This window comes from Pygocentrus nattereri, chromosome 21 (assembly GCF_015220715.1).
Source record: "Pygocentrus nattereri isolate fPygNat1 chromosome 21, fPygNat1.pri, whole genome shotgun sequence".
Classification (NCBI taxonomy): Eukaryota; Metazoa; Chordata; class Actinopteri; order Characiformes; family Serrasalmidae; genus Pygocentrus; species Pygocentrus nattereri.
The window spans coordinates 4,054,687-4,070,833 of NC_051231.1; the positions used below are offsets into that span (position 1 = coordinate 4,054,687).

At 44.5% G+C, this 16,147-nt stretch overlaps 1 protein-coding gene across 2 annotated transcripts in view; it reads left to right on the plus strand.

The window, feature by feature from the left end:
- Positions 1–16,147, plus strand: part of cdk18 (cyclin dependent kinase 18) — a 66,980-nt gene that overhangs the window by 38,180 nt on the left and 12,653 nt on the right. For both annotated transcript variants that reach the window (XM_017714800.2, XM_017714798.2), the window contains 7 exons: positions 10,445–10,578; positions 11,917–12,042; positions 13,534–13,590; positions 14,907–15,021; positions 15,417–15,511; positions 15,641–15,703; positions 15,855–15,978. In XM_017714800.2, coding sequence (XP_017570289.1) covers positions 10,445–10,578; positions 11,917–12,042; positions 13,534–13,590; positions 14,907–15,021; positions 15,417–15,511; positions 15,641–15,703; positions 15,855–15,978 — 714 coding nt within the window. The remainder of the gene's footprint in view (positions 1–10,444; positions 10,579–11,916; positions 12,043–13,533; positions 13,591–14,906; positions 15,022–15,416; positions 15,512–15,640; positions 15,704–15,854; positions 15,979–16,147) is intronic.

The window sequence follows — 16,147 nt, forward strand, 5'->3', positions numbered from 1 at the left end:
GCTCTGGTTCAACATGGCGGGAGCCAGAAACTGGTCAGAAGTTTATGCTTCAAACTTGCTAAAAGATAGCAAGATGGACGGCCGGTAGGCTCGCCATAATGAGCTGCTCAGACGAGTAGATGATCAAATCAATGATAGTGTGTTTATACAAAAAATAAAAGCTAATTTTAAACACATTGAAGTTTCTCAAGCCAGGATGGTAAAAGCGGCTCTGACCGGACTCACATGATGCTTGTTGTCATGGTAACGTCTACACTAAGTACAACGAAACCTTCTATGTCCATGTTTATCATGTTTCAGTTTTTGACGTAGTTTGAAAATGCCTGCTGCTCTTTACACTGTGTGTAAATTTCATGATGAACGGACCAAAAGAAATGGGCGAAAATGACTCGGAAAAACATTAAAATTAAAGTATGTTTTTCCTTCTCCTGTAAATTTAACATTTTGAAGGTACAAGGTTTTGTTCTGACAGCAGTGATGTGCATAACTTTGAATCGGAAAACTTGTGGTGAGAATGTAAACACAGATTTTCGTCAGATTATGATGAATTCAATCAGATTGGCAAAAGTCTTTGCGTGTAAGCACAGCCGATGACAACAGATAGAAAGTCTATCACAGGAACTTTGAGACGAACGTTCCACACAGATCAAGCTGAGGAACAGCAGCAAGCAATGTGTCTCTCCCCAATTCCCTGAGCCATGGTTTGGAATTGGAGTGGGATTTGGGCCTGGGCGCGTGATGTGAACAGAACATTTGTTTGGGGAGCGTTCAGATTCCTCAGCTGTCAGCCAGCGGCAGCTGCTTCTACCAGGCCTGAGATTCCCCCCAATGATGAAGCGCCAATCCGATTGGCTGCTGGATGTGGCACGCTCCTGCCTCCACACCCTCCAGAGAGGCGACGCTGATGGAGACAGCTGGAGGAGGATGGGGTCTGGGCGGTGGAAGAGGAAACAGGGGAAGGAGAGGGAGGGCTGCTACAGGAGCGCCTTCACCATATTAATATTCTCTACTACCCTCGAGCTGAAAATTAAGGTCCAAACCGGGCATGGAGGAGGAAAAGTCTGCAAAGACTGGGTCAGGGAGAAAGCGGATGCTGGAAAGTGACCTGAGTTATGAGATATATCAGTTCAATTTGTTCACCAGTAATGTAGATTATCAGAACCCAATTACTGTAGGGTTAGTGCTGCATTCGGTTTGGGTAGCGCCAAGATTCACTTTAGGGAACTGATGTTTCATATTAGTCTGCCTGTCTGAGTGTCTGCTTTAATTCTCATTACATCAGCGATGCATTGCCAGTTCATGTCGCAACATAGCAATTCTCTATAGAGAAAAACTCATGATTGAGCAATCATGCAAATGTTGTAGCCCATTACTTTGTTAACAAGTGTTTTCTGATCCCCAGAAAGATGCAAGACATTTTTAACGGTAATGTCTTTGAAGCAGCTCTCGCATCCTGACCCAGGAGTAGGATTCCACACAGAAATAACTTCATTTGCCAGCACGCACACACACAAAAAGTTATGAGTTTTTCGTAAGAATATTAGGGCTGAATGACCAATTCCCTGAGCAAGTGGGCCTTAATTTTTGTACTAGAAAAAGACAACCTCATTCTGTGTGTGTGTCTCTTTCTCTCTCTCACATTGCAGTAATTACCAGCTGTTGTAAAACGCTATCAAGCCTTCCAGCCAGGCGTGAATGAAATGTGCTCGCATTTCAAATGAAAGATGTGCTGCAGCAGACTGCTTAACCAGGGAGATACGAACGCAAATGAAACTCTATTGCAGGAAAAGACTAATAAATACTAAGAATTACATTAAATGCATCTCTACGTTAAAGCCAGGCGAACTAATTTGGCCAAAAACAAAGGCAACATTCTCATCAGCGAAGAAGACCTAACCCAGGACCGAGTATATATTTAGCCTCCCATGTTCCGACACTAATGGATTCCTTAAGGAACATTGATATCTTAACTACCTGACTAATCAATTAAGGCCCAGAGGGCGGAACCATCAAGATACTCAGCTCATCAACTTAGCCCTTTATCTGACAGGACCATTCCCAGTGAGACAGCCCAAATCGATGCAGGATTTCTCCATGGGGGTGCACCTGTAGCACCACAAAGACCCTGATTATCACTTCGCCCTGTGCCAGAGGGATGTCCTAATATTATGAGTGTAAAGTGGTTTTCTTAGTCCCAAAGGGAGATGCTTTGGCTGTTAGCACAGAGCAGATGATCGGAGTAGGGCACAATTGGGGTCCCTGTTCGCCTCCCCAGGGATTCCTCCCTTTGCCCTGTTCTCTCTCCAACATCAAAGTCGTTCGGCGGCCCCTGGTTCACCGCTTGGCTTAAGTCTCAATTGAAGGGCTTTCAGGCTGCGATATGAAACCTGCATGTACCACCCACACAACATCAAAGGCTAGCTCTGCTAACAAGAGGCTCAAACTGTATTACTCAGGCTAGCTGAAGTGGATTAACGTCTATAGAGACACAAAGCTGAAAAATTCACGTCTGACGTATAGGAAAGGCTTGTCTCCGTTGCCGTGTCCTGGGGCAGATAAATGATGCTAAGTGACCCGTACAGAGAACGGGTCCAGATCTCACGGCCGGCTAGAAATAGGACATACAACCAACTGTGGAGGCAATGAAGAACCGATGGTGGCCCCCCCTTCTCCACGGCTTTCTCTCTCATCTCTTTCTATTCGCCCAGAACATCCACCGATTTTGCAGCTTCAAAGAATTTGCCATATGTTTATTCTTTTGTTTCTTTAAGTCCTTTTGTCTCAGACGCAACGAGCACACGCGGGAGTCAAAGCTACAATAACACAGTCAGAAGCTGCTCCATCATTATCATTTTTCACTGCAGTTTCAGGGTTTTTTTTACAGCGAACCAACCGTGGGCGGCCCTGTGTGTTGCCGCAGTCTGTGAACTTTTTAGATCATGAATGTTAGCTCCACATTTATAACTCACAAAAACGCTGCCATCTCTCCTCTGCACGGCTTTCTCCCCCCAGCCCCTCTTTTACCAGGGGGCCAAGACGTATAAAAAAAGAAGAATTGACTCTCGGTGGCCCAGTTATTGGATTGTCCTTTTCTGAGCAGGCCGTCTGCTGTCTGCACCAAGGTGTTTCACCGCTCACAGCAAGATATTGTACATACTGGGTCATGCCCATTCCACTTCTCAGAGAAAGAGCACTGATCTAGGATCAGCTTTCGTTTTTCAGATCATTATTTGCGTGGTCAAGAGAGAGCTGGTCGTAGAGTAGCACTTTTATTCACATTTGATAAAAAAGCAGACCAGTGGTGGTCAGTGAGAAGTATCGTCCAGCGATACTGTGATTATCTTATGTCTCGTTATGAGAAGGTGGTAAGAATATTGTAAGAATATTCAACCCATTTGTAGATATTCTTACCTGTTTCAGAAATGCTGTCCAGCGAAATGATCTCGCTCCATTGGCAGATCATTTGACCTGTTTGATGATATCTAGTGATTGCACAGAAACAGTTTTCCTTTTCTACTACTAAGCCTTAAAATGAGATTAAATTGAAACGTCACTTCCCCACAGGAAGAAATACATCACTAACTGGGCCCAGTGTAATGCACACAGTCTTTTGCAGCCAGTCTGTTTTAGGTTCTACCTGGTTGTTATGTTCAAAACTGGTGCACAAGCCTAAATGCGCAGTGTATGGGCTGTTTGCATGTCCTCTTCCTCACACATGTGCTTGCTGTCAGGGTACGCTCATACACAAAGTGGGTCCAAATGTTAGAAGTGCAACTGATTTTAAATTCTGCTGGGTTTCCTAAAGTTCGAAGGAACTGGCAGCACCTGGTTTTTTTTATTGATTTTCCTCCACCTTTTCAAAGCAGGTGTAAATGCTGTTGGCTGGATTCTGAACTGATGATGGCAAACTGCATCCTGCATTGGTTTTAATAAAGCCACTACAGTAATATTTGACACCACCATCAGCAACGGTCTACAGACCATCAAGATCAGATCAGACCATCTACAGATCATCAACTTTCCCAACTTTTGCTGTCAGTGGTAAAATAAACCAGATGCTGATTATTTGGTGAGATTCATGAATGCGAAACATATCATTGTTGAATTCCAGACAAATCCAGTGTTATATAATAATAAAATAAGGACGTTTTTTCATATTAGCATTTTTTCCCAGACCCAGGACAGCTTGCTCTGTGAGTTTGGTACGTTTGGTCAAGTGTAAAAGCTCAAGCCCAGGGTATTCCAGACAACCGATCTCTGGTCCTCCTGAAATCGGTGGTCTGGGTTTCCTAGTGTGGAAGCTTTTGCGCAAATGAACACAACTTCTAGGAACTCTCACTTGTTCTGATTGGTAGTATCCAAGGGAAATAATAAAAACAGTGACCTCAACTCAAAGACGTGACGTGAACTCAAAGGCTTTGTTCCAACAGCAGGTAAAAGTGGCCAATCTTTTTCTCCATAAGTGAGACGCTTTCATATATGTTACTGAAATCTGATACGTATCCGATCTGCGGCAATGCGACTCAGTCTGAGCGGCCAGATCGGAATTCATTCGACTTTTACATCAATCCAACTCACCATTTGCCATAATTTTGCACTGCTGAGACTCATAAACATTAAGGCTGATGTTTCTGTGCAAAAATGAGAAGAGACTCATCCAAAACCCTCTGTGTTTGAAGAGATTTCGAAATAAATGGGCGAACGCAGCTGCAGGACAGTTTAAAGAATCCGAGGACACAAAACAAAGAAGTGACCGCACCTTTTTAACGGCTCGAGCACATTCTGGGGGACGAGCCCAGCTGTCAGTGAGTGAAGCTTCATGCTCGTTCCTGTGATGCTGGTGAAGATGAAGCTGAACCTCCGGGAGCGACTGGCGTTCGTTGGCAGTTGTGATTGTTTATCTCTGGTTCAGCCGCGTGAAGCTGCGTGATGCTCTGTTCTTTTGTGCATGTGGCTCAGTTTAGGAGCTGATTTGTTCAGACTGATGTCGCATTCAGATCACATATAAAACAACAAACAACAAAATCTGACGGTAGCTTTTGTGCAGTGCTTGGGCTCATATTTAAGGTCAGATTTGTTCCATCACTGGACTGGATTCATTCTTTTTTCCCTCTCCTTTCCTTTTAGGATTTTTTGCTGATATCGGCCTGATGCCGATATACAATCTGCACTTTTAAAGGCGTAAAAATGTCTAAAAACAGGTCGAATAACCTTAAAACACATGTACAACAATCTCTTAAAGAGAAATTAGATGTATGAACTACTTGCTCACTTGCCAAGACATGATTGGCATGCTGCTGCATGTATGTGATTCTGTGTTTATGTCTATATTTTAAATATAGATAAACAGCTTCGGGGGGCAGAAGTGTGGAGTTAAAGGAGATGTGACAATTTGCAGCTGAAAGAGAGAAAAGAGAGAGAGAGATATAGAAAGAGGGAGAGAGAGAGAGAGAGAGAGAGAGAGAGAGAGCGAAAGATGACTTGCCTGTGATGACCCCAATTACCGCCAGGGAGATCAAAGTGCTTGCGGCTGCTGTGATATTTAAATGATGAGCCTGGATAGGGCCTCCGCTTTTCATATCGGCAAATGAAGGAGCTAAAGCCCACCCTCCATCGCCTCTCTCTCTCTCTCTCTCTCTCTCTCTTTCGCACTCTCTCTCTGTCTCTCCCCTTTATGCCACACATGAAAAAGAGCAGATCTACAGCTCTCCCTCGTCTACCTCAGAATATTAATGAGAATGAATGCTATGCAATCCTCCCAGGTTCTCTCTCTTTTTCTCTGTCTCTCTGTCTCTCGCTCTCTCCCCCCACTATTAAGCTGTGAGGGCGAGGGAACAAGTGCCTTTCCTCAGTTTGGATTGTCTTGAGAGAGCAGAACAACATTCTGCCTGGTTAAGAGAGACCGAAAGGTCAGATGCATGTGCGCGAGAGCCGAGATGGATGGATCAATGAGGAGAGACAGAGCGGAGAGCTAGAATGGAGCGCAGCGGGTGTGTGAACGCATGTGTGGGGAGGCGTATTGAATTACAAATCTGCTGAAAGGGAGGAGGAGATATAAATATTGATGATTCAGATGGCTACCTGAGAGACTGAACAACTCTCTTGTTATCTACATCCCTCTGTTGCCTTTGTTAACGGCCCACGTCACCATGGCAACTAGCAATTAAACGGCAGAATGCATTTTAACACCGGCAACACGTTCAGATCCGTGACGGCCAGCGATGAAAAGGAACTCCGTAGCCGTTGATCAGAGGGAAAGCCAAAACGTGTGGAAATAAATAGCAAATTTGATCAAGCACAGCTGCAACTCCCTGCATTGAGATGGCCTTCAAAGGCCCTCGACAAAAAGGTGTAGACAGCATCTAGTAACATGGTCAGCGCTCATTCAGAGGACGTCCAACAGATGCAGCACTTTCGGATGTAGTAACACACTCCACAGTTGCTGAGCCTGCCCTCTCCACAGCCTATTCTAGGGGCTCATAGTCAGTGCCCTGCTGCTCCATTTGACTGACTAGAGAGGCAGGCATAATCCCATTGCTCACAACCTCTAATAAAGAAAAATCACTCAAATAAAGGAGGTTTGGAGTATGTTGGAGGCTAGGCCTGAAACGCTTAACACCTGAAACGTCAGATATCGCTGGAGAGAATCTGTGAATCATCTGCACAATTTGACTGCTTAATGGGGATCCTCAATATTACCAAATAAAGAGCTCTGCAGGGCCGAGTATTAGTCATATTAAGCATGGAGAGAGGGGGCGATGGAAGCCTTTTGATCAGCCTGCGAGGTCCCGTCATGCTTTCAAGGCTCTTAGTGAAATAAAATAAAGAGGCATTAGTGATCCTTTGTACTCCTATTTGGGAAAAAAAATAGAAACAGAAACAGAGGATGATAAAAAGGAGCCGCAAAAATAAAGAAAAGCCACAAAGGTTGGTTCTGTTGGGGGGTTTTCAATTGACTTGTGCCTTAACCCGCACACTAGTAAGTTTACTCTGTTAGTCACAGACAGTAATGGTGGCCTTTTTTTTCCAGAAAGATGTTTAATGATGTTTCTTGTCATAACATCTACGCAAGTAGGGCTTTCCTACCTACAGTGTTGTCACCAACTGATACCAGCCAGAACGTCTTGGTTCTAGAACAGCTGAGGTAAACGTTGCCCCCCATGAATCCCACTTAGGCTGTTCTTCTTGACTTTCCCTGGATATTTCTTTCCTCAGAAGATCGGAGGCAGAGCCCATTTCACCCCACCACTCCCCGTGACCCGACTGCCCATTTGTCTACCGTCTCCCACTCTCTCTCTCTCTCTCTCTTTGCTCGCCCACTCATGTCACAAATGAACATTTGCCACAGCAGGTCCAGCTTTGAAGATATCAAAGCCGTATCAGATCCATCCCTCGGCTTCGTTTGCCCAGCCAGAACGTGGTGCTGTGGCCCACGTCAGTGTGGCCATTTGAGCCCGATGCAGGTGGTCATCTCTGCCTTTCATCAGTGCTGTTGGGCAGCGTTGAGAGACACAGTAGGACAGAGGCGTTGGAGGTCACACTGTTACATCAGGGGCCAGATGAGATTGGTTTTGATGCTCAGCAGAAGCTTGAGGTGTTTGAGAGATTCATATCTGGCTGGCCTGAAGAGCAGTTTACGGGCTTTGACTACTCAACGGTGTATCTATAAAAGTACTCAGGCTCATTCTCATCCTTAAAAACAATAACATTTACATTACATAATTAACAATCATTTTAAGTCTGTTCATTTCTGCAGTTCAAAAATCATACAATAGGCAGCGACAATAGTATATGCATGCAGTATATTGCTATAGAGGCCATGATTGTAGCCTATTTAAGTAGGTTACAGGTTTTATGATAAGAGTCATGTTATTGTGAATTTCGTGCTGAACATACATGAAGAATAGTGAGTCATCTTTGTTCTGTAATTAACTTAACCAACTATAACTTATCTATTTTTCACACATTCCATACAGATGGCACAGAGTAGTCAGCTAGTCAACTGGTCAACTCTACTGCTTTAATGCTGCCTTCAAGTCGTGTAGGAAATATCATATTTATGAGATGGATGCATACGAATGACACCACAATTTCATATTTACTCCTGGGAAAGATTGATTTTTCAATGAGCCCCAGGTTTCTGAGTTAGGCGTGTGTCAACAAAAAACCAATGATAGCCGCTGATAAATAAATTACTGGCCATATTTCAGTTATTCGTCAGTTACAACACTAACACTGGCTGAAACCATCCGCACATATAAATAGAGATATAATGTTTATACTCAGACTCTCTTTAATAACTGAAAAATAAAAGTAAACTAAAAACATTATTTCTGCTTATTTCTAACCAAAACCACTTACAGCCTCCAAAGTCACGAACTTCCCAGGAGGACTTGAAGGCAGCATACGTTTGATGTTGACTAGTCGCTGATCACGACTGATTATGACACTAATGACATGGATGCCTCAGAAAAGACAACAGGTGAGGAGCCTGTTGATTTTGGTTTCCTTATCTCCAGTTTCCTGAAGGCTGGCAAAGTAATCCAGGGCTTGTATGAAAGGGCACAAATGCTATACCTGTGTAGTTTGACTTGTTCTAACATTTCTCCACTGATCTACAGTGCTTCAAATATCAGATATTGAACTGTATTATCTCCAGTTTCCTGAGGACTACAGTAAAAAGGCATGTGTGTTTTGGAGAGGTGGCATAATGGCCTGTAATCTGGAAAGTTTGAAGTCGGTTGCTCTTATTGTCAACGAGTTATGGTGGTCTAAATTTCTCTGGCTCCCTAGACCTCAACCAGCAGTGTTGCCTAGGGTTTCAAATAGGTGAGATTCCAAGGCCTGTATCTCTGGTTCCATGAAGGCCAGCAATGCAATCCAGAGCATGTTGACATGTTGACTTTGAACAATCTGAAGTTGTGCAAGCCCTAGTTATTAACACAGAAGCATGATGTAGTTTAGGCTTGGAGAAAAAGAGAAAAAGCATCAGAAAACGAATTGTTTCCCAACTGCTAATATAAAAAAAACGTGAGTACCATATTCTGAACATATCTCTCCCATAATCTCAGGATGGGAATCCACTTCTCTTCATAAAGAGGGTGGGCTACTCATGCCCAAATCTAGAGTGTTTTCACGTTTAAGCATTCGGTGCAAAACTGATTGTGACATTACGTGATCTGTAGCACATTAAGGAGACACCAAATGATCTGGTTGATATTGAGTAGGGCATTGCTACAGCAATGACCCACAAAGATCACCGGACTCTCCAAACAGCTGTTGTGATCACCACCCATGCTGTAACAAAACTCAGAGTAAAACCCGTGTTGATGACCTTCTCTAACAGCTGGGGCCCTTTGCTCCGTTCCACCCCAAATGGTCCAGATAGAGATTCTACTCCGGGGCCTGGGGAAGATGAGCCCAGCAGATGAGAAAAGATGTGCTTGGCGGCCAATTCTCATTCAGCAGCCAGCCTCGCCCCGATAATGAGGTGGATCTCAATTATGCCGCTCCGCTGCTGTGAAATGGACCGAGGGCTCCCGCCACGGTGCCTCTCGAGGCCCTTCAAGCCCCCTTGTCCAAATTGAACTGATGGAGCAGAAAAGCCATTTGATTTTTCGCTCTCACCTATAAAAAAAAAGACACGGGACCAGGCCTGGACCAGCCGGTGAGAACACCAGGCTGGCGGCTGGCTTTGGCGGGCACTCACTCAGAGGTCAGGCACGCTGTTGGTGGCTCGCATCAGGTGTGGTTTATAGGGGCGTAATTAGATTTGTGCTGACAGTCTGTTGACACAGAATGTATTAATTGGGGTGCCCAGGATTGACATGCATTTTGATAGCCACACCACAAATGCGTGAAACTCAGCACAGTGAGGACTAATTGCGTCGAGTCTCGTAATTGTGGCTCTCTTGATTAATGGCAGCTCCTGTCACCAGCATATGGCAACACTGACCTCATATTTATTGAGTTAGCAAGTCAATCCGAGAGGGGTGGGGATGTCATCTGCTCAATTTGGATCAGATTGAACTGAATTGTTGGGATTCTGAAGTTCATTTTAACTTTATCCCTCACAATGGAAATAACTCACACATGAATGGTGTGCGAATGGTGATGAATGGTGTGCGAATGGTGATGAATGGTGTGCGAATGGTGATGAATGGTTGCACATCATGAGTAAAGGCAGCACTGTCATTTGTTAAAAGTCAGATGCTGTAGTGCCACTAGTTTGCATTTCGGCTTACAATACAGCCTGCCAGGTAAAATCTAGTCCAAATTAGGATTTGCTTCAACTGGGAGGCCAGTTGTTGTACTGCAAGGAACCAGATGTTTAATTCCAGTGACCAAACCCACAGAAACTTCACAACCTTCAGAACGAATCTGTTGGCCTTAAGGAAAAGATGAACGTATGAGCCAACTCAGATAAAGGGCTGTATTTCCACAGATATGGTACCAAACAGCCTGGGCCTGCACAGCTTACACCCAGAGCCGAGTCCGCTGGCCTCAGACCACCAGGCCCCGTCTCCTACTCAGCTCCACTACCGCAACAAGGTCCAGCACCGTCGCTTCTCTATGGAGGTGAGTAGTGCCACATGTTTACTACAAAGCAAAAAAACTGCTTCTTCTGTGCTGCATGTGTAAAAAGACACTTAAATTAGTTTCTAATGCATAATGCATGGGTCTTAATAGGACTGAACCTGAGGTACAATAGATGCCCATGCATATAATATGTGTGAACTGACCTGTATGATGTCCTTTACAGACACAGTGCAACAACCATTAGTAACACTTCCATGATTGCATCCAAATGAGCATTCAGCATACATGGGTTTGGCCCATTCACGATAGACATGACAAGCCAAACAGCCCAAGAGCCGTCATAAATATCAGCACCTTTCTGGAGGTGACTTTCATCTTGTTGGAAACAAACAAACCCAAACAACCTCCCACAAAATAGACCCCCGAGGGGGAATAACAGATTAATCAAAGGCTCCCTCAGCAGCGGCAGCCACCACCATCATCATCCTCCTCCTCCTCGTCTTCCCCGCTCTCCCAACCCACCATTACTCGCCTGTCCCCTAAGCCCTGATTGTGTGTGAAGGACAAATACCGGCCTCGCATTATGGCCCTCTCCTCCGTGTCACTTCTGCCAGAAGCCTGGCGAAAAGATGGAGGCTTTGGCTAAACGCAGCCGACGGGTTATTTTTAAGTCGGGTCCCATATCACAGTGGAGACTTCACATTCGGAGTCCTCCCAAGCCCCGCTGTCAGCCCTTGTGTTCGGCAGCCATGTATCTCAAGGAGGGAAATTGGAGTGAATGCCCTGACCATTTTGAAATCCATTGGGTTCCTCTCTGCTCTCGCGAACCTTTTATCTGCACTATGCACCCTTATTTCAGTCCCAGGGGCTGGGCTGAAAAGTGCTGGGGAGAGAAAGAGTGGAAGAAGCCTTGCTTTCCTTTAAATTGCTTGATAGTTTTATTGTGCCACCAAATAAACCTCCTTAAGAGACAGAAGGGCATAAATCCTCGGAATTCAGTCCTTCACACACGGCAAATGAATTAGTTCCTCCAACGTACGCTTCTAAGTGTGGTAATTTTTCACAGTATGATTTCATTACCAGCATTTTAAGACATTTTTCAAGAATTCTCATCCAAGCAATTTTGCATACTTAGTCATGCCCTTCAAAATGTGACAGTCTTCTTTGCTGCTCCGAGTTCAGCGCTGAAGGACAAGTAAGACGGAGTCTAACCATACATCGTGTCACAGTATGCAGGAGACTTTATCTTTTGTCTTTACGTTCCACCGTTCAAAGCTGTCAAATATACCTTGACGTTCTGTACAGAACACCTGGTACACCTGGCTGCGCGTTGAGCTGTCTGCATTTGTTGCCATGCACGTGTGTTTCTCTGTTTAGGATGTCAGTAAGCGGATGTCTCTGCCCATGGACATTCGCCTGCCGCCGGAGTTTCTGAAGAAGCTGCAGATGGAGAGCCCACAGCCCTGCAAACCGCTTAGCCGCATGTCCAGACGAGCCTCACTGGTCAGTTCCTTTCTGCAGTCACAACATCAAAATAGCCATTAAGTACAAGTCATTCATTTTTCAGGAGGACATTAGACATAAGGTCATGCAGTTGGATAAGGAGGAGAGAAAGTCAAAGGGAAATAAATAGATTTAACATATCCTGTGAAAAATGGGGCTCAGTTTTCATCTGAGGGGGCAGTCGTGGGCTGGAAGTTAGGGAACTGGCCCTGTGACTGGAAGGTTGCTGGTTTGAACCCCTGAGCCAACAGTACATGACTGATGTGTCCTTGAGTAAGACACCTAACCCCGAACTGCTCCCCAGCGCTGTGAATAGGACTGCCCACTGCTCCAGGCAAGTGTGCTCACTGCCCCCTAGTGTGTGTCTTCACTAGTGTGTATGTGATGTTTCACTACATGGATGAGTGAGAATGTGGAGGTGGAATTTCCTCGTGGTGGGACTAATAAGGGTCACTTAATAATCATAATTAATAGCAATCATCTTTGAGAGAAAATCAAGCTCAGCTTTTACAGTTAAAACACTACACTATACCAGACACCGGTAGTGTTAGGAGTCTTGCCCAAGGACTCTTATTAGTACAGTGTAGGGCGGTTACCCGGGTGGGGAACTGAACCCCAGTCTACAGCATAGACGACAGAGGTGTTACCCACTACACTATACTAGATCTCAAAACGTCCACAGCTGTTTCTGTCCATCCTTCCACTGTGAGACTCAACCCTGTGGGTCTGAAAGGATGTGTAGCTGTCAAAAAACCCTTACTGAGAAAAACAAACTGACCGTCCCAGAATCCAGATCTCACTGTCACTGAATGGTTTTAGATTACTTGGACTGTTCGAAGCAAAAATAGCAACTTCTAAGACTGAATTAGTCTCTTAAAAAGAAAAGATGCTCTGATAGAGGAGCTATAATTTGACGTGAGGAACTGCTGACATTACAACAGTAAACGCTGCGTTCACGGCCCACTTTATTTATTTCTTACCGTGTTTATTTAACTGTTGCAATAAAGCAGTAGAGACGCTCGAGGAGTGATTTCTCCTTAATAACATCACGGCTGTGATGATCTACGGCCACCAATTCACAGCTGTGATGTTATTTCACAATAACACACTCCCTCTCGCCTTCTATTGCTTAAAAATACGACTTCTGCCGTTCTTCCACGCTGAAAATTGAACAACTTGTACTTAATGGCCACTTTGACTGTCACTGAAATAAAAGAAGAAGGGTGTCAATACTTTTGCACAGCGCTGTAGGTAATAATTAATAATGAGCAATGTTTGTAGATGATATTGAAACAGATGCTTGATTCCAGTCATATTCCAGTACTTCACATTGATTCCACAGTGGCTTCCAACTCAGCCAAAGAATCTAGCAAATATGTTTGTGTGGTATTTTTACCAGAAATGGAGCGTAAAATAAATAGATAGATAAATAAATACATATCAAGCGTTCTCATAACCCTAAGTACACCAATGTGTGCCTTTCATTTTCAGTCTGACATCGGTTTTGGGAAACTGGAGACCTATGTGAAACTAGGCAAACTGGGAGAGGTGAGTCCTCACATGGTTTTAAGGTTACAGCGGGTTGAATCATTTCACTCTCAAGGCTTTTGCCAAATCAAAGCCACTCTCATTTTTTTTATGCAAACAATGTCAAGAAAGGCTAAACCAAACGAGTAGCGATTCACGCAGGCTTGTTGTTATGGTGTGTTGATTCTGGCCCAATAGGAGCCACTTTGGTACCACGAAAGCTCATCAGTCTCTGATATTCTCTGAGCTGTGCTACACCGAACCTGTCAATTTTCCATTAGCTGCAAGAAAACATACACTATGAAGCGTGAAAAATAATGTCCTGTGCACAGCCTGGAGGAATACCCTCGTTCACGGCTGCTTTACTAAAAAAAGGATTGTCTGGAAAATCAGACATGGACAGCCTCACACAGCTGATAACAAGCAGAGGCGTACCAAAGTGAATACCAAATCCGAGCGAAGGCTTTAATGTATTATACGTTTATTTTTTAATGAAACCTTGTGTGCTTTCGCTTTTGGCATAGCAGGACGTGCTGCTCGTGGTTCAGCAAGGGTCATGAGCTGAAAGCCCAAATGACTAGAATTAATGAGAATTAATCTGCCCTTTTCTTCTAAGTACCTCATCAGTCTGTCTGTCTCTCTCTCTCTCTCTCACACACTTTCCTTCGCTCTGTCATGAGCGAGCATGCACCGATCAGCCATAACATTAAAACCAACTCCTTGTTTCTACACATTGTCCACTTTATAAGCGGTGAAAGGGGGCTAATAAAGAAAGAGACAGAGATGGACTACAGTCTGTAACTGTAGAACTACAAAGTGCAGCTATACAGTAAGTGGAGCTGATAAACTGGCAGGAACATTTTTCATTCATCAAGGTACAAACAGTGTAGATGTTCCCTCAAAGGTTCTACAGTGGGTTTAAGGTCTGACTGTGAACCCTAAATCAGTTCCTCCAGGTGAAAAGTTGGTATTTGTTCCTTTTCATAACCTGAATGTTTTAAAACAGAGCAGTAGAGTAAAAGCCTGGAGGCGAGGCGGGGTGTGTGGAGTCAGTACAGCTTAGAAAACTGTATGGTTCAGTTATGTTCCCTGACTAAAGGTACTGAGATGTACCTTAATGGTATCGCCCCAGTGACAAGAGGGGCCCTGCCCCAGTGACAGGTTAGTACCTTTATTTCTGAGAGTGTAACAACAATATTTTATCCTGATTTCCAACCATGGAGTCATTTTTAATGCATGCTACATTTGATGTCAAGAGTCTGGTCCCATTGAAATGATCTTCTTACTATTGCAGAGTCTCAGTGGCAAACATGCGGTTATCTTTATTTCTGCTACAGGGCACTTATGCCACAGTATTCAAGGGGCGCAGTAAGCTGACAGAAAATCTGGTGGCCCTGAAAGAGATCCGGCTCGAGCATGAAGAAGGAGCCCCATGCACTGCCATCAGGGAAGGTAGTGTCCTTCTCCGAGACGCCTCTCTACCCCAGAATAACTGTCGATTTTTAAGCTCCTCGGTTGTTAAAACTCTAGATTGTAGCCAGGAGTACAAATCCTAGACTGGTGAGCTGCAGGCTTCCTGTCCCTCGGGCCTGAATCTCTCCCCCTAAATGAGGGAATGTGTACGTGACAGGAATTGGTGAGGAGGGAGCTTGACGTGAATCAAGGCTGCCCCCCAGTGGGCATGCTGCAAACTGCCCAGATACGGGGAAGGGAGATCTTACGCCATGAATGAGCGCTGCAACACTAGAATGATGCAGAATGTAGAACTGATTCTGAGAGGCTGATGCAAAAGCGGAATGGTCGGACACTAGGAATTCAGATTGACGGCCTTTTCTGTGTCCTTACAGTTTCACTCCTGAAGAACCTGAAACATGCCAACATTGTTACTCTGCATGACATCATTCACACTGACCGCTGTCTCACTCTGGTCTTTGAGTATTTGGTAAGACTTGCTTGCACAGACATTCGTTTTCACAGAATGCAAAATACATTTGTTGGAAAAGCTCAAATAAAGCGCTTCTTAAAGTATCGGCAGACTTCATGCTCTCATTATGTATTCTTTTTGTTCCAGGATAGTGATTTGAAGCAGTACCTAGACAACTGTGGAAACCTCATGAGCATGCACAATGTGAAGGTGCCTTGTAGACCTTCATCAATCACTCCCCACGGTCCCAAAAAAAAAAGTTCCATATTAATTCCTCTTAATAATTCTTATAGTTTATGCTCCCCCCCCTTTTTTCCCCTCTCTCTCTCTCTCTCTCTCTCTCTCTCTTCTTTTCTCTCAGATATTTATGTTCCAGCTTCTCCGCGGTTTATCCTACTGTCACAAGAGAAAGATTCTACACAGGGACCTCAAGCCACAGAACTTGCTCATCAATGAAAAGGGAGAACTCAAGCTGGCTGACTTTGGTGAGACTCTTTCAGCCGATTACGCCAGCGCGGCTTTACTTTGGCTGGTTTCACACGGAATAGCAGTGATCCTTGTTCTATTCCCCTCAGCAACAGCATGCTTTAGAACTTTCATACTACATAAATCTCAAGATGACACTGGGCCAATTACTGGGTTACCAGGCAACAT